Below are 25,177 nucleotides of genomic sequence, written 5' to 3' on the forward strand. Positions count from 1 at the left end.
ATTTAAATAGCTCGTTCCACTTCAATTTACTTTACACATAATCTCTCCAAAAACAACAATTTCGATAAGGTGTATTTAAAATTTGAAACTCACGTTCTATATCATCACACAAATACATATCTTATAAAAATGCACTATTGAAGGTTACGTAGAAATAATTAATAATACCTATATTTTTCCTCGTAAACAAAAATAAGTAGGTACTTATCTAAAATTTTTAATTCATTTTTTATAAGATGCATTCAACAAATAAATATCGATTCTTATAGCTCAGTTGGTATTCGTATCAGCTATTATTAATTTATTTTACTGTAATTATTTAATTGTACTTGTTTTGGCTGAATAAATAAATAAATAAGATTCTGCGGTAGGAATCAAATAATGATATAACTACTTCTGTATTAATTATTATTAATATAACTCAGTGGCGGTCAAATGATTTTGTCATGGGGGGGGATAATATGGCTAATTTTTTAACATCCATAATTTTATCATTAAAAATATAATTTATGGTTATGTCTAATTCTAATATCAATTAATACAATTATGGGAAATACAAACTTTATTTATAACTTAGTTAGGTATACCGACTTTATAAATATATTATACTATTATAGCATTAACAATATTTTTATTATATTAGTAAATCTATTTTTTTGTTTTTTTTTGCTAATTCATCCAGTACTTCGTTGGATGTAATGTTTATAACCCCACGATGAACAGCCATAGTGGCCAAGCCATTGAGACGACTCTAGAATAATAAAATTATACAATTTACATATAAGCATAAAGCATTAAATTGACATTTCAAAAATTCATAAGGATAATTGAAATATGTACAAAAGAAATTAACAAAACCTAAAAAGTTAGTCCTAAACATAGTGTTTTATGTTTGAACTATTAATTTAATACTTATTCCAATAGATTATATGTACAAATATTTGACCACAGCAATACAGAATATTTACCTCTACCATACTATTTCTTAAATATGTTTTCAACCGTTTAAGGCATGAAAACATTCTCTCTGGTGTTGCGGTTGATACCGGAAGTGTACAAAATATTTGTAATAAATCAAACACATTAGGAAATAATTCACGTCTACAGAACTTTATAGCATCAAGTCCTGTTCTTGGAGATTTTCCTATGCGTGAAAGTTTTGTTTTCCATAAATTCAATTCCGCTTTCACAGTTTCAATATCAGTAGAAAGGTAAAAATTTACTAATTCCTCAAAACCTTCTAATTCAAAATCATTTGAAAATAAACATTGAAAACCTTGAAAAGTTAATATTAAGTACAATTAAACTAAATTTGCAATAAATATATTAAATTTGAAATAACTTAAAATTAGATGATATATTACTTTTATTTGATTATTTAATTTTTAAAATAGAACTATTCAAGTATGAAGTATTGAACTATTATTTATTTAAATAGGAAATTAACCTTTAAAAATACTACGGTGAGCCAAAAACCTTTCTTCCAATTGACTTATAAAGAAGTCAATATAAGGGACACATATGGATACTCGAAAATACTCCTCAGAATCAGGCGTAGAACCATCATTTCTTATGATAGAATTATCTCTATATATCTGTCTCTTGTTAATTCGTTTAATTTTAATATCGAAATCCAAGAATTCAGCCATTTTCTAATCAAATAATAAATTATCATAAATGTTTTATAATTAAAATTTTACACTTCCAAATTTAATTTAAAATATTTAAGTTTCAATCAAAGTAATCATAATTACCTGTGCTTTTTTGAACATTTGATTAAACTCTGTATTAATATTACTCCTTAAGTTTTTAAGTATTGTAACATTATCACCTGCAAGATCTATAGCTTCCTTTAAGTCAATGCCTTTACTTTGTAGTAATTTACACAATGGTAAACTATAAGAAAATAATATCTAAAAACAATTATTTTCTTTAAAATGATTTATATAAATAAAATATAACATTTAAAAGATTATTAATTTACATTTACTACTTGAAGTGACACCAAAAATTCAGAATCAAGCGCTTTAATTAAAATAGTAGCATCTGTAGCACTAGTATCTTTCCAACTAGAAATGGTTTCCAAGGACACCACTACAAACTTAAAAAGCTCTATAAAATCATTTACAGCTTCATACCTCTGAACCCATCTTGTTGCGCATAACCGCTTTAAGCTTTTTACTTTTGGGTCTAGATCACTTTCTTCAATTGTATTTAAAAGCACATTTTGGCGTTTAGGAGAATTAAAAAAGCAGTATATTTTTTCTACAACGCCCAAGCAATTTCTAATTGGTAGAATATTACTAGCTTTAGATACAGCTAAATTTAAGCTATGAGCCACACAATGCACATACAATGCTTTAGGGTATGTCTCCCTAATAATAGTTTGAACACCTTTTAAATGTCCTGACATATTGCTCGCTCCATCATAACCTTGTCCTACCATATTATTACAGTCAATTCCACAAGCATTCAAACCTTAAAATTAAAAATAATTTACATGCATACAATTCAAACGTTAAATGAATAAAAGAGTTACCTAGTTGTTATAAAATAAAATAATCTTGTTATTTATTACCATTAAGAATAACTGTAGCCAGATTTTCTCCTGTTAGACTTTGTACTTCAATAAATTTTAAAAAGCTCTCATTCATAGACACATTTTCTCCAGATCCACTTAAATATCTGACACATAAGGTGAGTTGCTCTTTTACCGAAACATCTGTTGTCTCATCGACTAAGACAGAAAAAAAACCGGATTTATTGACAATTTGAACAATTTTTTTTAAAATAATATCTCCACATGTTTCAATTATCTCATTTTGAGTTCGATTACTAATATATTTGTTTTTAGAGCCTGTTTCTAAATAGGTTTTCATGTAATCTATATCTTTAGCTTTATATTTCAAGATAGCACGAAAGTTTCCTTCGTTTTCATTTGATTCACCTAAACAATAAATACTATATTATATTATAACTATATAATAAAAACTATATTCTTTAGTATTTACTCCTATTAAAGTATTGAACAGTCTAATACAATTTTGGCATTAACTATTTTTTCTACTTGAGCCTTAACAAGTTGTAAGCTACCTATATAGTATTATATAATATACATACTACTGAAACAAATAGGACCATAATCTCTATGACCTCTTAAAGCTATTTCCTGTTGGCCGCATAACATCACACATTCAATGATTGGAATTAAACGCTTTCGATTTTCTTCAATTTGTTTCATTCTAAAAATTAAATTAAAAAATTAGTTCAAATATATTTCTTACATCTATATTCTATTTATATTTAATTAAAGGTTAAATAGGTATACTTATTATTTGTATGTACCTTTCACTATCAATACGGTTTATAATCGAAGAACTCTTATTTAAATAAACATTTAAAAAGTTATCAGATTTCAGTAATGCAGTTTTATGGTATTCCAAATTTGCATGTTTCTTAAACACCTATCAAAATATAGAAAAATTATAAATAAAATTTTCAATAAATTTGTTTATAAATATACATACTTCTATAGCTTTTTTGTAGTTAGTAAAAGCCTCCAATACAAGGGTTCCTAATTTTTGACCACCAATACCACCATTTGTTGAGAAAACAACACAGTATTTGCAAAAAGCACCTTGGTATTTTTCAGAATAGGCCAGCCATTTATAAGCATTGAGCCAATGGTGTTTGAATTTTAAGCCTCTTTTGGCATTACAATCAAGTAATGGAAATGGAAATGTAGCTGGTGGTATCCACACATCTTTAAGAATCTGAATCAATTTTAGTTGTATTAATTGAAGGTAATAATGAACTATAAGTTATAACTACACATGGAAGTAATCTAAACAATAAATAATAAATTACTAACAAAAGTTGTAATTCTTACCAAATATCTATCAGCATCGGTCAAGGTACTATTAATGTAGGATCCAATGTCATGAACGTTTAAATCAACAGTCTAGAACAATAATTTTAATCGAAATTCCCATTTTCCTCATAAATAAAACATTTATATTAATTTTAATAAAATAAATATTACCACTAAGTCCACAACTTGATTTTCTGTAACGATATTAGTGATCTTACTTATTTGTTCATCTGCCGACACCGAGCGTTTAGAAGTACAGCAAGTTGCATCAAAATAACTAGTAATTTTCCTTTTATTAGACATAATAATGGTAAAAAATAAAAATGTAAAATAAACAATAGTCAATAATAAAAACACCGACTGTATAATTGACACTTTAGTACACTACACGGACACACCACACACAGTAGAAAACTCGTGTACGAAAGACGATGATAGATGATAACTAATATTATGACAAATAATAAACAATCAATGTTTCAAGTTTTCAACCGACTACGTAGTATTGAAAAATATACCTACCGATCGTAATGTAATCGCCCGTATCGGCAATATTCTGGAAATGTGTAGAGCGTGTTGTTATTGAAAATTCTTAATCATCGAGTAGGATAATACGGGATTCCCATAATATTATATATTGTGTAAACAACTAAATATTAATAACAATAATAATATCCTAGTAGTAACTAGTAGTACCTAAACTTGAGTCTAGATAATAATATTATTATAGTCTTGTCATATATAGTCTATCGAAATTTATTTTTAGAAAAAAAAATAGAACAATATGTAATGCTTTATTATAAATTGTTATAAATAGGTATTGAAAAAAATTCATGGGGGGGGATCTATCCCCCTCATCCCCCCCCGTTTGACCGCCACTGATATAACTGAATATTATAATTATAAAGCTATGTTTTATTTCATTGTTATATTATTTGTAATATTTAGGTATGTATAGTTAATACTTATGAGTTACCTATAATATTTTATAGTTTTGTGTATTACTTCTTGAAGATAATGAGTCCTAATAAGCGTGTTTTGTATTTTAATATATTCATTTTTTATTATCCATAATAGTATAGAGTTATTGCGTTTGTTTATTCGTGTATTACTTAAGAGGCTATATTATACTCATGCATTTGTTGTCTTCGTCTTACACATGTACGATGTACCAAATTTTCAATATCTAGTTTCAATAGTATGATGTTAGTTTTGTTATTAAAGTGAATTGACTTATTATCAAACTTTTAGGTAAGAACATTATTTGTGCTTAAGCGTCGACGATTTTTTGATATTTTCATGTTCAAGCAAGATATGGGTAGGTATATGAAATATCAAAAAGGTGGGTAAGTAGATGTCGCTCTGCTGTACAGTAGGTTACAAGTGGATCACAGTAATGGATAGTGTTAAATTTGAATTTAATGATATAATATCATTGTATGAGAAAAACGAATTAGAGCGAAAACCGTCAGTCAGCCTATGATATTACCAAGTATATTTGATGATATTATTGTGAATAAAGTAATTTATATATAACCTATTTACGTGGAGTCTAAGAGCCTTGTGTTCAATTTACAATCTTTAAAAGTTGAACATTTTATAAATTTTTAACTACAAAATAATTATTAAATTATAAATTTGATAAATGTTGTCAAAATTCGATCTTTAAATGCTTATAAAAAAAAATTGTGCCTATGTATTTTTAATATTTTTCAACTGATATTGTATTAATATATCAGGAGCCTTGTATTTAATTTTTACACTTTTTGGCCCAACAGATAAAATTTTATTGATATTTATTGAAAAAAATTGAAAACTGAAAATGTCCGTAAACAGCTCAAAAAGATTCAAAATATTTTCAAAATTGTATGGTGTATAGAAAATGCTAATATAAACATTCAGTGAAATTTTCAAGTATCTAAATTCGTTCGATTTTGAATTACAACAAGATAAGGAAATCGCTACATGAGAAATCGAGTGATTATCCAATGTTGTAAAAATTTGAATTTCAAACGCTCATAAAAATTTAATTTGACTGTCTTATAGACATTTTTTTTTTGATAAAGGTAGACAAACTTACGAGGAATCTTGTATTACATTTTAAAACCTAAGATTTAAAAAGAACAATTTTTACGAATTTTTAACTCAAAATAATTTGTTAATTTTCATGATTTTTCCATATTTTGTCAATTTATAAACTTTGAATGCTTAGAAAAAAAACTGTGACTAAGGATTTATAATATTTTTCATCTGCCTTTGAAACAATATACTAGGAGCCTTCTATTAAATTTTCAAGCTTTTTTAGCCAACAAATAAAATTTTATTGATATCTTTAAAAAAAAAAACTAAAAAAAAATGGAAAATGAAAATGTCCCTAAACAGTTCAAAATAAATCAAAATATTTTGAAAATGTTATAGTGTATAGAAAATGCAAATATAAACAACCAATAACCAAATTCAATTTTGTGAAAAATCAATTTTGTGTAAAAATTCCCGTTTTTCCTTAATTTTTCTTTTGTTTATCTTATCGCTTGTGAAAACTATTAGGAACTTTTGACCCCCCAAAGTACCAACTAGATTCACTTTCCTATCAGAAAAGGTACTGTTGAAGAAAATCGAAGCATTTTTACTGCTCTAAAAGGTGTCCTCAGACACAAAAAAAAAAAAAAAACACACATCATTGTAAAATCAATACATTCATCGCTCCGCTCAGAATCTAAAATTAAAAATGATCAATCTCGCTTGAAAATTAAAATATCGAATAAATGCATAGATAATAATAATATGTTCTTACCTAAAAGGTTGATGGTTGGTCAAGTCACACTAATATCAAAACTAACAGCACACTATTAAAAATGCATGGGTAGCATCCTCTTAATAATAATTCTGTAGGTTAAAAAAATATATGTTTATTAGTTTTATTACTTTGCTTAATAAGCTTTTTGAAATTATTCCTAATTGTGTAACATATATCTTTGTGTAACATATATCTTATAGTCCTTGCATTTGCATGGTGATAAATCAAATTGTTGTACTTTGATTGGTGAGATAAAAATTATAATACCCCACTGCAGTTCTTGGGTATGTATATAATGCAAGAGGGTTTTTGTTGGTCAACCCTCCCCTCACCAGAAAATAATTATAAATATAATTTTTTAAATTATAACTTTTATTCTTTAATTTATAATAGTTAAAATCTATATTCCCTTAATGGTCTTTTGAGTATGTGTGTTGACGTGTTGTGTACCATCGTTCGTTTAGTCATAAGAAAAATAAACCTTCAGTTCATATTGGTACGATAATTTAAAAAAATTACAAATTTCGCCCGACAAATAATTTATATTACATTTTAGATTTTTATTTATTTTTAGTGGCTTGTGGTATGGATTGGGGGGAGGTTTAATATTTATGAATTACCAATAATAGTAATTGTTAGAAATTATCATCATACATTTATTATTAATTTAATCTGTTATATTTGTGTTTGTATATATTTCAATACGTAATAATACAGATTATCAGTTATTATACTACAAAGGAGTTGTTTAAATAAAATTAATTGTTTATGAGTAATGATACCGATGGTAAATTGCTATTTAATAGTCGGATTTCGAATTATCGAGTATATATACTTTTTTTTTCTACGCCCAACAATGTATCTATAATATTACTAGGTAGTATATCAAGTTGTCATACACATTGTGTAATTATCCCAAATAAGTATATCTAAATTATGTTGGATATTTTACATTGAAATATAATTATTGATTATTGGTAATAACATGTAATACATATATTGTATATACACATGTAATATATATATTGTTTATATACATATAAGCCATAAATTGTATGTATACATGTAATTGAGAAATATAAACAAATAACGTAAAAGAAATTTATCTTTTTTTTATCATAAAAAATAATCACTATATTAAAATGGATAAAAAATGTGTAATTGAATACATTTAAATGTATTAAATAATATTATAATTTTTTGTGAATTTTCAAGTTATTTATTTGATTGAGTTACTATTGAAACAAGAAATACTTGATATAATAACACAAGTATCTGTCAATTGACTTTGAATAAATACTTGTCCTTGTTTTGACCAACTTCACTGCATATTCTTACTGGAACTAAAATATTTTTTGTTTTTTGTCTTCTTTTACAGAGAGCAGCCAATATTCCACATACAAATTTTGCACAAGGTGAGTACCTACAATTTATTAATCTAACATAGTAAATACTAAACCACTTAATTTTTAATTTGTATGGTAGTAAAAATTTGGTTCTTGCTGTTGTTTATTTTAAGATGACGAAAATGATAGGTTATTTCATTGGGTCAAGATTATTAAAGTTTTTAATCTCTGACGTCAATTATGTTACTTTAGAATCAAATCTAGTGTTTGAGTAAATAGTGTAATGTTATCAATTGATCAGCTTAAAGTAAATTTAGATAAACCATAATAAACAAGGTGGTATTTTTAAATTAATTTTTTTACCATGATTATGGAATTATTCTATCATTTAATTTTATATTGATTTTAAAATAATTTGATGTAAATGAAAATTTACCAATGATTTAATTTAGAGCAGTTTAATGAGTAGAAAAATACTAACAACTAAGAAACTTTTAAATTCCTTACTACACACATTATTTAACAGTTATTTAGCCCCCCCTCCCCCGCTCACATTGATGTTAATAATGTCAACTCCCCCCTGAAATTTTAATAGATTTTTGCCTATGGTCACACATAACTCACGATTGACGTATAGAATATTGCCCAAATACGACTCCTTAAAAATGGTTTGCTTTCGACAGCTTTAAGAACAATGATGCAATCACAATTTGTTTGTCGCACTTGCACTTAGTTTCGAAGTTATAACCTTTTGAAGTTTTTTTTGAGTATTTTACGTTTAGATTATTCCACGAATCTTACAAAATATGTAATTATTTATATGATTTGTATGCATTTATACATCTACTTAATATAATCTACATTATTCGGATCACAATGATTGTACTGAGAGGTGCTTATGATAAAAACCAACATTTTTTTTTTGTTAGTGGTGGGCTGGGGGGTAAATGTTTCAATCCCCTCCCCTAAAAAGAGAACTATGGTGAATAATTACGTCTCTATAGCAACTAGCAACTATAACTTCTTAAATTGAGTATGCTGCGTGTTCATTTTTGAAATGTGTTTAATTTAAATTTATAAATGTTCGATAGCTATAAAAAAAAACAACTACAAAGTAGCCACTTTACCCACATCGTTCGAGTTAAATGCCCATTGCCTGACTTGCCTGTAAAGATATTAATAGTATAGTTTAACTTAAATTACATGGTTGAAATATACAAGGTTATTGCATTTATACCCCTTCTCAATCAAATATTTGATGATAAAAACAAAAATTGCAGCCTAAAGAGGGCCAGTAATAATCAAGTATACATGCGAAGGAATTTTGAATTTTTTAGCTTTTGTCAGCGTGTTTTTGATGATAAGAAAAATTGCTATTTGTATATTGTATAATATCCCTTTACGCAGCCATTTTTTCCTGATGGTAAAAATCTGAGTCAATATGCAAATAACCTATATATTTTAACCATGGTACAATATTATAATATCCATTTGGTGAATCCCCTGGACATTTCCCCCCGGCCCCCCGACAGTTTTCAATGTAGTATAAAACATTTTCTCTCGATATATTTTTGTAGGGGATATATTCTCCCGATCTTTTTTAAAGCTTACTATTTAATAATATTAAGTCATTATTTAATATGAAATTGTCTATTGCCTATTGTCTAATATTTTCATAAATATAATAAATTATACCTAGAAGTATATTTTCATGTAAATTCACAAGCAATTAAATATCCAAACTAGTACAGTTTTAACAAAAAAAAAATATAAATGTGAACAAAGGCTAAAAAATATATGTTTGGAATTAACATAAGAATCAGAAATCAAATTATTTTACAAAATATATCATTTTTATTTCGGAATTTTTAGTTATTTTTATTAATTATTAATTAAATATATTTTATTTTATACTTATTTCTTTTTAAATTTTTATTGTTTCAAGTAGTTCAGTTGATCAAACATATTATATACATTTATAATCTATTAAATCTATTATATTTATGAAAAATTTATAAAATTTATATAAATTCTTTTTATATACTCTATACTTTATTTAAAAAAATAATTTCATATTAAATTCAATATTATAAATTATTGGTTAATAATAAACTTTTAAAAATGGGGGGGAGAATTTTCATCATCAAATATATATCGGGAGGAAAATGTCCATTTACCCATTTGGTTTACCAAAAATGGTTTGAATAACATTTAATGACAATGAATAGAAAAATCTGCTGCGCAAAGTAACCACCTGATCACTATGCAGCAGCTGTCATTTAGAGTGGCCACGCTCGAAATAACGTAATTAAAAAAACTATTGTATAAATGGTCTACACGGCTTAGCATAATATTCATCAATCATTGTTAGAAAGATTAGAATATTCTATCTATCAACCCTTTTAATCATTTAATTTTGACGCAGTGTAGAAATTAATATTTCTTTTATATAAATGTATTTTACGTCTAATCCGATGTACACAAAAATAATTTTTCTCTACATTTCAATTTAAATATTTGAGTGGTACCTACAAAACGATCTAGATCTAAATGCTTTACATCCGATTAAAATGTCCCCGCCGCAGAAATTAATTAATCCTACTTAGGTACGTGACTTGATTAAAACTAATTATGGAAAAGTTTGATACAATTTTCTATTTGTGTCCAAAAACTGTTTTTTTTCATATAATACATTTACTTATCAATCAAAATATTCATAATTTACATTACTGTGTGTGTTAATATCATTTTGAAATATATGCTTAAAAATGTGCGTCAACTGTGCAGAGTTTTGGTATTCAGTCTGGTAACCTCACACAGTGTTGTATAATTTTTAATAATTTATTTAAAGGTAATATATACATTTGAATACATATTACATTCTATAGTCTTAATATTAATACAGATTAAGTTTGTTGTTATTTTAAACAAACCGTTTTATTGCAACTATAATAAACTTAACATTGACTTACCTCAATGCATTTTGACTCCACTTAACTGACACCGTATTCTTTTTTTGGTTGAATATGATTATTTTTTTTTGCGTGGTAACATTTATTCATTTATTTAGGTAATTTGTCAATAATTTAAACTCTAAATTTGTATTTCTAATATTTAATTAGAAACTACCACCGTATTATAATATTGTGATAATCTTGTAATCTATTACTTCATATAATATTATACTAAAATTAAAATATTTTCACACGAGATCACATATGATTATAATAAATCTGCAAATTAAATGCCTAAATATAAATTTATTCAATACGTAGTGTTCGTAAAAGTGCAAAAGCAGCATTTTTTTTATTAGTCAGCTTATTTTTCGTAGCTTTACAATGGTTATGATTTTATAATGTTTATTAGTTTTATGTGTACAATATATAATAGTAAGGGCCGTATAGTATTTAATATTTATAGTCGATGCTTAAGAATAAGTATTGCTCAAACAAATTTTGATAATTTAAAAAATAAAAAATTGTCATGATAACTGAAAGCAATGCTAAAGGTTGGCCTCGGATCAACCTTAAAAACTAGTAATACTTTTTCTTTTCTTAAGTCAAAGTCGTTTATGAATCTCATTTGAGTCATAAGTATAGGTTAAGCATTACTTATTCTTAAGCATCGACTATGAATACGGCCCTAAGAAGTATTTACGTCTGCGATTTTAAAACATTATTTTATATTATAAATGTATGTTTAGTACTTCCCAGCCTTTTTTTACGACGATAACCTAATTTAGATCCATAAAAATGGCCACACGCTTAAAACAATTAATGGATTTTTAAAAATTAACAACTGTAAACCTATATTATGTAAATTGAGAATGATATCTTCACAATTGTTTTTCTTTTCTGGTTTTTACCATGTCTTCATAACGCCATAATTATGTTATATATTTATACTTTAAACATGAACAATAAAAATAAACAATTTTTTGCGGACACACATCAAGGTATTACGCTGCACACCGGTTGAGTACCACTGGTTTAATGTACATACTTTAACTAAACAATATAATATAATATATTTTTTTTATTTTTTTAAACAAAACTAATGTGTGGTTTTGAATATTTTTATCATAGTATTTAATAACTACATCCAATTTGATCTGGAAAATTATTAAATTAGTTTACATAAAATCGTTTGTAAATAAAATCGAATCTTGGCACCGCGATACTGAAAAATAAGTTTCGATTTCATCTACAAACTATTTTGTATGCTAATTTATATATTTTTTCGATCAAATTGGAAGTAGTTACCCATATAATATAGTATACATAATGTACGCAACCATAGTCCGTTCACATGTACGCATACGTTACACACTAATCGGTAATTTTTTGAGAATTCACTCATCGTATAGTAGGTATTCGTACTAAATGCATAAATGATATAGATAAATGTGCGAATGTATGGAGCTACGCCATGCGACGATTTGTTATAATATGGTATATTGGTCCACTATATATCAAACAACACAGACAACTTCCCTTTTCGCATACGACATGTTGGTTAATACTTGATTTTAGACTTAATTAACCTGCCTATAGCACCCACTATTAAATATTTAGATAAGTAGGTTTCTTACACTGCGTTTGTATCTCGTACAGCGTTTGAATTTTTCCCATATTTTTAATTAACTACTAGTAGTGAAAATAAACAATAATTAAATCTCAATTATACCTATCAGAACCTCTATCCTTCACCTCCCCACCCCTCAAACATCAATAGTACTCTTATTGTTTTTTCTGAAACAATCTAAATTATACATAATTAATATAACCCTTTTAACAACCTAGTTTTAATATAATAACCCTATTTCTATATTGATGTGTATTATGTATGCGACATTGTAAAATTCAATAGCTATACCGCAGAAGCCGATTATATAATTTTCTAATGGAAAAATTAAACGTAATATATCTGCCTCGTTTTAAAATTGAGAAATCGGAAAATATTTAACGTTACGAGACTATATCATTATGTATTGTGTACATATATACAATATACACGTGTGGCCCAAATTATAATGTAAATTTGATAATAGGTCAAAGAATTCGACAGCGATCCAGAGCTCTTCATCGGTCATACAAAAAGTAATGTAATAGCCAGAGATAACTAATGCAATTATAATTACCTATTACCGAAGTTATAATCATGTTTTTTTCTATAGCTAGGTAGGTATCATTTATGATAATGCGAGATGGGTTATTAATGTAGTGATCACTGATCAATATTCTCAATAATTTTAATTTCGCAGGTATCTGTTGTGATCTTTTGGAATTATGTGGACATTTCTGTAATAAGTAAATACTAAAATTGAAGTTCAATATAATATATTATATTACATTATCTGGCAGTAATTTAATTATTTCGATTTCAGGGTTATTTTTTTTGTTCGTCTAATTGTTATACTTCAAAATGTAACAATTAAATAAACTATATTAGATAATAATTATAATTGTTTGTCAATTTTGTATTCTGCAGACATATTTTCTTTAGTTATTAATTATTATAATTATCCGATACATTACCGTTCCTTTAAAATTGCTATCTAATAAAGTAATAACTGATATCCTTAACTAAAAAAAGGTAGGCAAGCTGGTGTCGCTCTGCTGTACAATAGGTTAGTTACTAGTGGGTCACTGTAATGAATGGTGTTAAATTTGTATACAATGATAAAACATCATTGTATACAAAAAACGATTCTGAGTGAAGACGGTCAGTCAGTCTATGATATAATATTACTAAGTATATTTGACGATATTATTGTGAATAAGGTAATTTATACACCTATTTACGTGGAACCTTTTTTTACATTTTCAGTCCTAAGCTGTAAGCTTAAAATTCCCAATAGTTTTCAAAAGCGCCCGGAAAAACAAAATAAAAATAAGGAAAAACGGATATTTACGCAAAATCGAATTTTAGTTTTTGGTGTAATTTTAAAACAAATGAACGTATATACATGCATTTTTCACTGGTTGTTTATACTTGCATTTTCTATATACGATAAACTTTTCAAAATATTTTTATTTGTTTTGAACTGTTTAGAAACATTTTCTGGTTTCCAATTTTATTAGTCTTTTTTTCTATGAATGTCAATAAAACTTTATTTGTTGGGTAAAAAAGCTTGAAAATTTAATACAAGGCTCCTACTATATTGTTACAATGACATTTGAAAAATATTAAAAATCCTTCGTAACAGTTTTTATTATAAGCATTTAAAGTTCAAATCTTGATAAAATACGAACAAATCACGATAATTAGCAAATTATTTGAATTGAGAATTCATAAAAAATTTTTTTTTTAAATCTAAGATTTGAAAATGTAATACAAAATTATCCATAAGTTTTTCTACCTTTATCAAAAAAAAAAAAAAAATGTCTACAAGAAAGTCAAATTAAATTTTTATGAGCGTTTGAAATTCATATTTTTACAACATTTGATATTCACTCGATTTCTCATGTAACGATTTTCTTTTTTTGTTGTATTTAAAAAACGTATGACTGTAGATACTTGAAAATTTCACTGAATGTTTTAATTAGCATTTTCTATACACGATAACAATAAATAATTGAAAATAATTTGACTCTCTTTGAGCTCTTTACGGACATTGTCAGTTTTCAATTTTTTTAGTTATTTTTTCTATAAATATCAATAAAATTTGTTGGGTAAAAAAGCGTGAAAATTTAATGCAAGGCTACTGATATATTATTGCAATAGCAGTTGAAAAATATTAAAAATACATAGGCACAATTTTTTTTTTATAAGCATTTAAAGTTTAAATTTTGACAAAATTTATCAAATTTAAAATTTAATAATTATTTTGTAGTTAAAAATTTATAAAATGTTCAAATTTTATAGCTAAGGATTGAAAATTTAAATAAGATTCCACGTAAATAGGTTATAATGGTTATGTATAAATTATTTTATTCACAATAATATCATCAAATATACTTGGTTATATCATAGCGCTGACTGACTGTTTTCGCTCAGAATCATTTTTCTTATACAAAGATATATCATTGAATTCAAATTTAACACTATCCAGTACAGTGACCCTCTCGTAACCTACTGTACAGCAGAGCAACATCCACTTACCCACCTTTTTAAATTTAAATTTTGATTAATATTGTCAAAAATCGAACTTAAAATGATTATAAAAAAACAATTGTGCACATGACTATGTATTTTTAATATTACTCAACTGCCATTGTACCGATATATTAGGAGTCTTGTATTACATTTTCAAGCATTTTGACCCAAAGAATAAAATTTTTGACATCTACAAAAATAAAATTTAAAAAAAATGGAAACTAAAAATGTCAGTAAACAGCTTAAAACAAGTCAAAATATTTGATAATTTTATGGTGTACTTAAAGCAAATGTGAATATAAACATTGAGTGAAGATTTCATGTTCGATATTTAATGATACGGTCATTTGTTTTATAGAATCACACCAAAAACTAAAATCGATTTTATCAAAAATCAATTTTGCGGAAAAATTCCCGTTTTTCCTTAATTTTTTTATTGTTATCCCGGCGCTTTTGAAAATTACTGGGAAAAAGACACAAATAATAATAATAATAATAAAAAAAACATCATTGTAAAATTAACACATTCATCGCTATACGCTCAGAATCTAAAAGGAAATGTATTTATTGGGCCAAAAATGCTTCGTAAATCATCATAAACAAAAAAAAAATTATTTCTAAATGGTTTTTATAAAATAAAAATTAATCTAATTAATTCTATAAACATTTGAAAATTAAACTAATAATATTAAAACATTTGTTATAAACACGTCATATCTTATATTCTTATGCTTATATAATAAATGTATAATGTATTGTATGAACTATGATATGTCAAATAGAAGATTGATATTTCTTTATCAGTTATATTAACAAATATTAAAAATAATTACATTTCGTTATAATTATCTTATTGCCTATTGGGATATTATAAAGTTGTTTTCTATAATATTTATTATAACATGACGTATTAATTCAATTTAATTGTATAAGGTTATTTGATACTTTAGTTCGAGGTACTTATGAAATTTATATTTCTAGTTGTGGGGACTTCCAAATTAAGCTGATTTTATTCAACCGTTAAATATTTAAACTGCATCATATTATAAAATTATATTTTAAACATAAGTTTTAGGTATTTAATAATGCCAATATATATTTGATTATTTAAATCAAATTTATTAGTTACTTATTTAAAATACTTGTATTCGCATGTTAGATTATTGTCATCGCATTGTTAGGCCATTATTTAAATTAATGTGATTTTGCAATTTTTCTATAGTTATTTTTATTTTACATGTTATTTAATATTTCTTGTATTATTATGTATTAGGTTACCTACGTATTTATCACATTATTTACTGTAAAAGGGCTAGTTTCGTTGAATAATAAATAAGTACTTGACAAGGGTTTAAAAAACTATAAATACTATTGTAAAATTAAAGATTTGTTAATTTGCGTAGAATAAATATTTTAATTTTCAAGGTTTTTATAGTACTATATAGTACCTATAGTACCTAGTACATTTTATAAATTTATGTAAATCTATTAAAATAAAAAGTTGTACGATAGGGTTAAATTACCGTGTTAATGATAAATTATTATAATCAAGAAAGTCGAGAAAACTAATAGTTAACTAACCTTTCGAGATGCACGAAACTTTCTTCGGTCATATTATTACTTGAATTTTCATTATGAACCCAAATTTCCCACTTCAATAACAACAAATTATTTCGGTACTATATTCATCAATCCCATTTCGTATAATAATGTTGATGGTAAATAATGGTCCAGATGTAGGTACCTCCTAGGTAACTCCGAACTCTCTTACAGCTGGTATTGATTTACACTGTATTATCTTTATTACGTATATAATTTTTTTTTTCATAAACTAATAAAAACTGATATTTGACATTTCTTTTGTTAGTCTCGATTACTGCGCATTGTTTTGATGTGGGTCTTATATTATAATAATGTTTTATCTATTGACATTTTATACCAAGGAATATTATATTAATATGTATATAAATAAAAGGCCTATTCGACAGTGTAGTAAACGGTTCAAACCGTATTTGAGTAACAAATACATGTATATTGCAGCAATGGGCTGCAGACTCGTGATTTACGGTTGTTGTGAAACCCGATATTATTTGTATTATATTTTATGCGTTTAAATTATTATAATAGTATATCGAGAAAAAGAATTTTCCGACCTTTATACTTACCAATTGTACTTGGTTCTAAAGTTCGCCGTTTATATATAATATTATATACATAATATTTAATATAGTGTGTGTACCCGAGTTGCCTCACCATAATAAATAAATGAAAATGTATTCGTCATTGACCTTTGACGCTGTGCCACGCTCGTTGCAGTGCTGATCTCGTAGGCGGTTACCTACATAATAATAGTACAATATTACATTATAATATTGTTATTATTACACATGTGCCGGTAAACCACATACCCGGTCAAAGTCGATGGGGACCAAACATAATATAATATTATTGTATATTGGAATATCATATTGTTTGTGTCTACGTGGGACCGGTCGCGCGTCGCTTTCGTCCCCTGCTTCGTCGGCCAGCCCCTCCCCTGCTCTTATTTTCGTGCCGGTCGGGAGAAGGAAATGCCACCGCCGCTATAGCGCGGTGGCCGGCCGACCGGTCGTGGTGGTAGAGCACAGTGGCTCAGGTCGCCGAGCTTGGTTTTTCGAACCAGTCGTACGCGCACGTTTTTCGCCACGCTCGTTTTTCTCGCGCGCGCGCGTCAGGCCAGCACTGTACCGTGCTATATTACACTGCCGCACAAAACTGCTGCACGTTTCGCTGCAGTCGTCGGATAGAACCGCTCCGTACGTCGATTCCGTTTGTAATTTTTTGCGTACACTGCAAGATAATATTATTATTGTTAACTTACACGCAAAACCGACTGAACGGTGTGCGTACACACAATATAGTTTTTATAATATTATATGCTGTACACGAACGAATAATACTCGAAGGAAAACAATTTTTTAGTTTGTAAGCATTAAGTCCGTCATCCAGTCTACGGGGATAGTATTTTATTTTTCGCGAACGATCGTCGATGATATAATATAATAATATATTATACTGTGGCATACGGTGGTGAGACGCATAACGATGGAAGTGGAGTCGGCAAAGCCGATACGTTTGGCGATGCCCAAGCCGCACGTGGTGTGCCACATCACGCCACCGGACGACGAGCCGATCGCGCCAAAATCGATGCCAAAGAACGTTTACACGATGTCGGCGTCATCCCGGTCGCCGAGCCCGAGCAGGCGGTCGTCGCCGCGCACGTCGTTCCTGCACGACGCTTACCGTGCTCTTACCGGTACCTCGAAGAATAGTGCCACGCCGCTGACCGTCACCAAGAGCACTGCGCTTATGGTACCGACGCCGCAGCAGCAATTGCCGTCTGTGACAACGGCGGTGACCCAGGTGATCGGTCATCAACATGCATCGTGTCTCTTAGACGTACCCAAAGACGGACAGTTCCGGAACAGGTCTAAGTCGCTCGACGACGGCACTAGAAAAACGCTTCTGCAGCAACACTCCGGCTCGACTCGACAGCGGCTGGACAGCGGCGACGCGTATAAGATATTCGAGAGCATTTTGAAAGAAGGTATTAATAGTAATAACATCAGTTAGAATTCAAATCGAACCGCACAGAGTGTGAGGAAATAGTTGGTATAGCCATATAGAGCGTCGATGTGGTTAAGACAGTTAAGTATTGAAATCAAACTATACTGTGTGTTTCCTAAGTCCCATATCGCCCTAAGTCTCGGTGATAATCATCAATAATATATGTTTTTTATAATATAATTTATATTATTTTTCAATAAATATTCTTGATCAAAGCCAGATAATATTATATTTCAACGATTTAAATTTTGATTGGTTACCTACCTATCTTTTGCAGGAGATCATATTGTACTACAGAAATAAAAATTTTGTTCACCTTCTACCCGAACGATATTGATCGCTTAATCGAATGTATAGGTAATTTTTGTATTTCGCATGTGCGATCGAAAGTTTTACGATATCAATTATCTGCTTGCGAGTAATTGGCACCCGCGTTGCTGCGTTCTTCTCTTAGCGTATCTGTTATACACTTTTTTCATCGAATCCAAGATCAACCGTTTCCTATCTGTTAGTAAAACAAATTAATAATATGGTCTTATCGACGACGGTGTATATATTGAGAATAATTATGCATTTATGCGTTCGATGTGCAATAAACCGTAGAAACATTAATGATGACGTTTCGAGAGTATATCTATCATAATAATCATAAATTAAAAACGAAATTAAATAATCTTAATTAATAAATAAAATGGAAAAATATAAAATGAATCACGTGTACCGCCGACGTATTTGTTTATATAATAATATATACCAGATACCTATATGGTATACGAAAGGCTACCTAAGATTTCAATGATTTCTCCACCGTATCGCATTCACCTGCACTCGCCAAATGTACACTTATATACTGTATACACATAGGAAGTAATAGACTATTGCTACATCTTTGCAGTAGCCGGTTCCATACTTTTTTTATAATTTATAGGCTTATACAAAGAAAGTAATTTTACTGTCAATAATATTATTATATTCCATTCGCTGGCGTTATAATATTTTTTTATTTTTTTCTGTCGAGTGTGAAGTCTACGCGTCTTAAAAAAAATAAAAATAAAGTTCACACCGATAAATAATAATAATAATGTCCATTGTGCGGTTTATCGGTCTAATTATTTCCTATGTATAGTTCTCCAATATTGTAATGGTCACCTTTCGCATAATATCGTACGTATAACATTATGATATAATATATACGCATAGCATTACTGTAGTGACACGAAACATTGAAGAAACGTGTATTCGGTGGTCACAGCGACCTTGAAATTTGATTTCGATTTTTTTTAACCGGTCATCGACGCATATCGTTTCCAACCCGACGGCTATTTGCACTCTATTCCGCGATCGATGTCTATTTACTATAACACTAATATTATATTGTTATCACCCGACACCTGTTGGCAATATAATATTATATCCGTGACCGTCATACGTACATCGCTAGTTTCAAAATATAATGTATTTCTCGTCGTGCAGAGGTTATGTTATCTATATTGTAGTCATATACAGTCATTAACACATATTTAGATGGATTGGGCTAATGTATAGTGCCTATAAAGAGAATTGTTACCTCAACCACAACGGTGATTCTAGGGTAATTATAAATGTGGTTAGCAATATTCGTAACAATTTAGCCGTCAAAAATTTACCAAACAGTGTACGGGGTGAACCTTTTCTGAAATATCTGAGTACGCCTCTAGGGTAAACATTGTATTATGGCCTATGGGCAATCAATCCAGTTTTCACTGTACATGGAATATATAGTAAAAACCCTTTATGAATATCACGTAACCATGTTATGTGAACCCCCTTAAACCGCTGTTGTAGTAACTATATACAATTCTCACCTGGCACCGTGGAGGCAAAAATGAAACGCAAAGGCTCGTTTTATTGTACATATATAATACATTATGTAAATAGTGACACCAACAAGTAATATATTATTATAGCCATTGTGAACGCAAGTCCTTGAGGTTCGGTACTGTTTGATTTTATTTTTGTTTCACTCCGCGTCAACCGGACGAGAAAAAGAAGGAAATCGTGGAATACAGATCTAAAGTGATTGTAGCTGATTGTCAGCTGCTGATATAATATTAAATGTGCTTTGTGGTAACTGGTAGCTGTAATACACGAAACTTTGTAACTGGTTTAACGCAACCGGTTTCAAATGTTTCAATATACGGTAACAACCGATAAATACATGGCGATGACGAACGGAGCCATTTTCGTGCGAAGGGTAAATAAGTAATAACTAATAACTAATAATAACATTAGCCGAGGATGTCAAATCCTACGTCGCTGCAATGCAGATAGGTACAATTCGCATTGTTTTTCTAGACTCTAAAAAACGTTTATTACAGGTATCCGTGTAGATCATTAAACATGTCTGTTATAAATATTATTGTGTCGAGAAAATACGCACGCCTTCAGCTGTCTGTGTGTATTTAATTTTATACTCGAATTTTTTGTCTCCGAGAAGACGTCATAAAATCGCGTTCGTCTCGTCCGCGCTGTTTATTCTTTGGTTTGATTGCGTTGACGTTTGTGTTGAAATTGCGTAAAGAGTACAACGTTACGACTTGACGTGTTATTCTTGAGAAAAAAAAGAAGATCATGATAAAACTTGGTCATTATTTGATATAATGACCGTTGATAAAACTACAACGCATAGGAATATAATATACATATATATGCTGTGCACTACATAAAGATTATGATGTTAATTCGTTTTTATATAAAACTCATTTTTTTCTCCTACTTGATGTGCCCTGGTTGAACCATTATAAATATGTTCTAAAAATAAGGTCTTGGAAATATCGTATGTAATTACTGAATTATTAAAACTGTTGTACGCCTGGAGAGAGTAACTGCAAAAAAACTTGAAATTACATTATAATATTAGAATACAACCGCGAATGTTAAATAAAATAATAGAATAGGTACTAAATACTTTTCATTGAAATGGAATATTAGAAGCGCTTTATATAATATATTACATTACCTGAGCAGTATAATAATATATTATAATGTCGTCGATTATATAATATTATAAAGTGTTGGTAACATTTTTAATCAAAGTTAAATATGACTGCCGCATCGTTTTTTTCTACAAATCCCCAATTATTGTGGTTTAATTACCTAAGTATATGGCTGATTTTAAATTATAATTAATATAGTTCGTTTCAAATAAAAAAAAATAATTTGTTTGTTTAGTATAAAAAAAAATAACTTTTATTAGTGTGAGAACGTTTTAGTGGTGGGCAATCATTTACATCGTTTGAAATTTATTTGGAGCTTAATATCGTATTGATAAATCAATAAATGTAAAACGAAAATTACATTTATTTAATTACGGAATTGTATATCAGACATTCTTTTTTATTTAATTATTGTTACTAACATTTTGGTCTTAGGATGTACAAAATTGTACAATTAATTTGTTTTTGTTTACACCGCAATAGTGAATCTACACTCTTTACGCTCAATAACGCTGCACAACTAAATACATTTTGAACACTGTATTTAAATTATAATGCCTATTCATTTTTGGTTATCAGTATAATCAAAATTCTGATTTTTTTTCGTGAAAATTTAGGTTTAATAGATTGTGAACTTTTATTTATATACACCTTCAATTCATTTATAATTTATCACTTTTCTTTATCGACTTTTTTTGTAGATAGTCTTCATTTTTTATGGTTAATCATAAAATAGTACGTATTTACTAGTATACAGATGACAGGCACTTAAATTTATATATGAACGGTTTTTCCTCTATAACCATATTATATCTTTAAATCAACAGTTGTAATGTTGTATTTTAAAATTAATATTAAATTTGGGACAATTTATTCTAGTTTCATATCAGTTATTAAACAAGTGTACAAGGTGTATCAGGAAGATGATAATTTTATATTTAAATTACATTTTGTACCATTATAAGAAGGTTTAAAACTATCATTAGATTGTATACATATTGTCACATCAATAATAAGTTACTATATTTTATACCAAAATATATATCATGTTGTTTCCTGGTCACTATACAATAGTAAAGTGTCAATCTTAACATTATTAATGATACATGATTTTACTTTTACATAATATAATATACATTTTACAGTTCGATTGGTATTAGTTATAATTTTAAACATAACAATACATAAAATAATTTTCAATTTATATTTTTATATGCATAGGAAGTATTCAGAATTTACACCTTTGATGTGCCTAATTTTTCTGGAAACTGTATAATGCTATACAATACATTTATTGTGTATTGAACTGTTAAATAAAGTTTCTATATTAAATATTGCTTTTTTTTTTTTTATTCACGCTTCGTGTAATTTCTTGTCCTTTATGACATGAGATTATAAGTATCATTAAAATTATTTTCTGAATTTCTATTAAATTAATTAAATTGTTCGTGTAAGTTTATGTGGTTGGTTTTGAAATTTATTTATTTTTTTTGTCCAATAAAAGGTAGATTTGTCCTAAATTTAATAGTATTTATAGTGATAATCTTGTTATTTCAATAAACAGTGGTTGCGTAGGGGTCAGATCTCCCCTAGGTCTTATTCAAAATTGTATATAATAGTGTTAGACCATCACAATGAAACATAAAAAAATTGGTAGGATTTTTGTAAAGTTTTATTTCATTACATCCAACAGGCGGCAGTGCGGCATACTATTACACTAATGAGTAATGACAAATCAGTAATCAGTAAAAAATTATCATTCATTAATTTCATAAATATAATCATTACAAGAATACAATTTTACCGACCGACGTCGCTGTCGCCGATAACAACGCTGCAACGACGACACCAGCGGCATATCCGTGCGACTAATAATACATTTTTCCACATAAGAAAAAGTTGTAAGAAATAATAAAATTAAAAGGATGTCAGCGGAATTTTTGTTTTCCCTCTCAGACCCACGCGCAACATAGATAAAATGTTTTAACCTAAAATCGTTTTTTTTTTTTTATGAATTTTGAGTAATTTTAGAGTAAAATCACCTATCAAAAAGATTATAGAGGATAATATTTTTGAGGGTACGACAACATATCGGTTTTATATTTTATTGTTATTTAATTTTGTATTCGACTTTTAAAATAAAAATAAAATGTGTTCATTTAAATTATGATTAAATTGTTTGGAGACAATATTTAGTCAAATCGATATGCTTACCCTCAAAAATATTATTCTCTATTGTTTATGTAATAACTGATTTTACTCTAAGATTACTCAAAAATATACAAAGATTGATTCTGCGTAAATGCGTTTCGTCTATGTTGCACATGGGCCAGAGAGAAAAAACAACTAACGGTGCGCTGACATACTCGTGATAATATTATGCACGGATGGGTTTTTCGAGATTATACTAAAATACTATACATTTTTTATTACAATTTACCATGGATAATTTCCATACCTATCAAATACATATTCCTATAACAAGGTGAGTTCACATTAGAGCCCTAACACGAACGAATTCAAACGCTGTAATCAAACCGCCTTTGGAGCGAACGCTTCCGAATGCATTAGTTTATATGCATATGCGTAACTCTGGAGGCTAAGCCCCCCAATATGAATTTTAGCCCCCGTCATAATTCCACATTTTTTAACTTTAATATAAAATATCGTTTTATCTTTTTATTAATATCTTGGAAAATATTTATTTTTTATTATTATCAAACTATATTATTGTGTGTAATGACTGTGTAAAACATATCATTTCGTGTAGTTTTTAATACATAAATACTACTTAGAAGTTGTCAATTAAATAAACACACAAATAGTCATAAAAGACGTATGATTATTAATAAATGATGATAATGATTAACGAGTAACGATGACCGGACGACAAACGCTGTGCCTGCGCCCTGCTGGCCATATAGGGGCTTTTTGCTAAAAATAGAATCATATTTTATATTATCTCCGTCCTTCTCCGAGTACAACTAATTAAAAGTAAGGCAAATCTTCCCAGGCAATGAAATTAATTATAATTAATTGTATAAATTTATACTTCTATTCGTAATTTAATTTAGAAAAATTATTATTATAAATTTTATAAATTTGTTTATTGAACAGTAAAATTCATAAATAGGAGTTGTCGTCTGTCGGTAGGTACTAATAAGTTAAATCATTATAATATGCACATAAATTATATTTTTTGTTTTAAAAACTGTTTTTAAGTTATTTAAATCATTTGTTTTTGAAGTTGCAAACAAAATCATATTTGATTAATTTAGATGTTTAAAAAATCTCAACACTGCTATGAACCGTATTATTGTATTACTCTTTAATGAGGTACAATAATATTCGATTTATATTCTATACATCGCCACATCGGATGATTGTGTTTAATAAAAAAACATCGATTAATCGATAGTATCGTTACTGAAAACGATTAATCAATACTATCGCACAGCCCTACTCAATACCACTTTTTTTATTA

General features: G+C 28.1%; 2 protein-coding genes across 6 annotated transcripts in view; one reads left to right on the forward strand and one right to left on the reverse strand.

Moving 5' to 3' along the window:
* The window catches only part of LOC132947242 (5'-AMP-activated protein kinase subunit gamma), a 46,190-nt gene that overhangs the window by 17,292 nt on the left and 3,721 nt on the right, over positions 1–25,177 (forward strand). For all 4 annotated transcript variants that reach the window (XR_009664865.1, XM_061017483.1, XM_061017484.1 and 1 more), the window contains exon 7: positions 8,047–8,083. Coding sequence is in view for 3 of the 4 variants with exons in the window: in XM_061017483.1 (XP_060873466.1) it covers positions 8,047–8,083 (37 nt within the window). In the remaining variant the exon portion in view is untranslated. The remainder of the gene's footprint in view (positions 1–8,046; positions 8,084–25,177) is intronic.
* LOC132947243 (zinc finger MYM-type protein 1-like) lies at positions 406–4,754 on the reverse strand. Of its 2 annotated transcripts, none has more exons than XM_061017487.1 (11): positions 4,043–4,754; positions 3,890–3,961; positions 3,528–3,773; positions 3,346–3,464; positions 3,121–3,242; positions 2,579–2,737; positions 1,985–2,478; positions 1,755–1,913; positions 1,448–1,652; positions 969–1,276; positions 406–751 (listed from the first exon to the last, which is right to left on the reverse strand). In XM_061017487.1, the coding sequence occupies exons 1-11, from the start codon at positions 4,172–4,174 to the stop codon at positions 635–637; spliced, it is 2,133 nt and encodes a 710-aa protein (XP_060873470.1). In that variant the 5' UTR covers positions 4,175–4,754; the 3' UTR covers positions 406–634. The 2 variants fall into 2 exon arrangements, with proteins under 2 accessions (XP_060873470.1, XP_060873469.1); XM_061017486.1 differs by having other exon boundaries at positions 2,579–2,947.

The sequence above is a fragment of the Metopolophium dirhodum genome, chromosome 6, assembly GCF_019925205.1.
Source record: "Metopolophium dirhodum isolate CAU chromosome 6, ASM1992520v1, whole genome shotgun sequence".
Classification (NCBI taxonomy): domain Eukaryota; kingdom Metazoa; phylum Arthropoda; class Insecta; order Hemiptera; family Aphididae; genus Metopolophium; species Metopolophium dirhodum.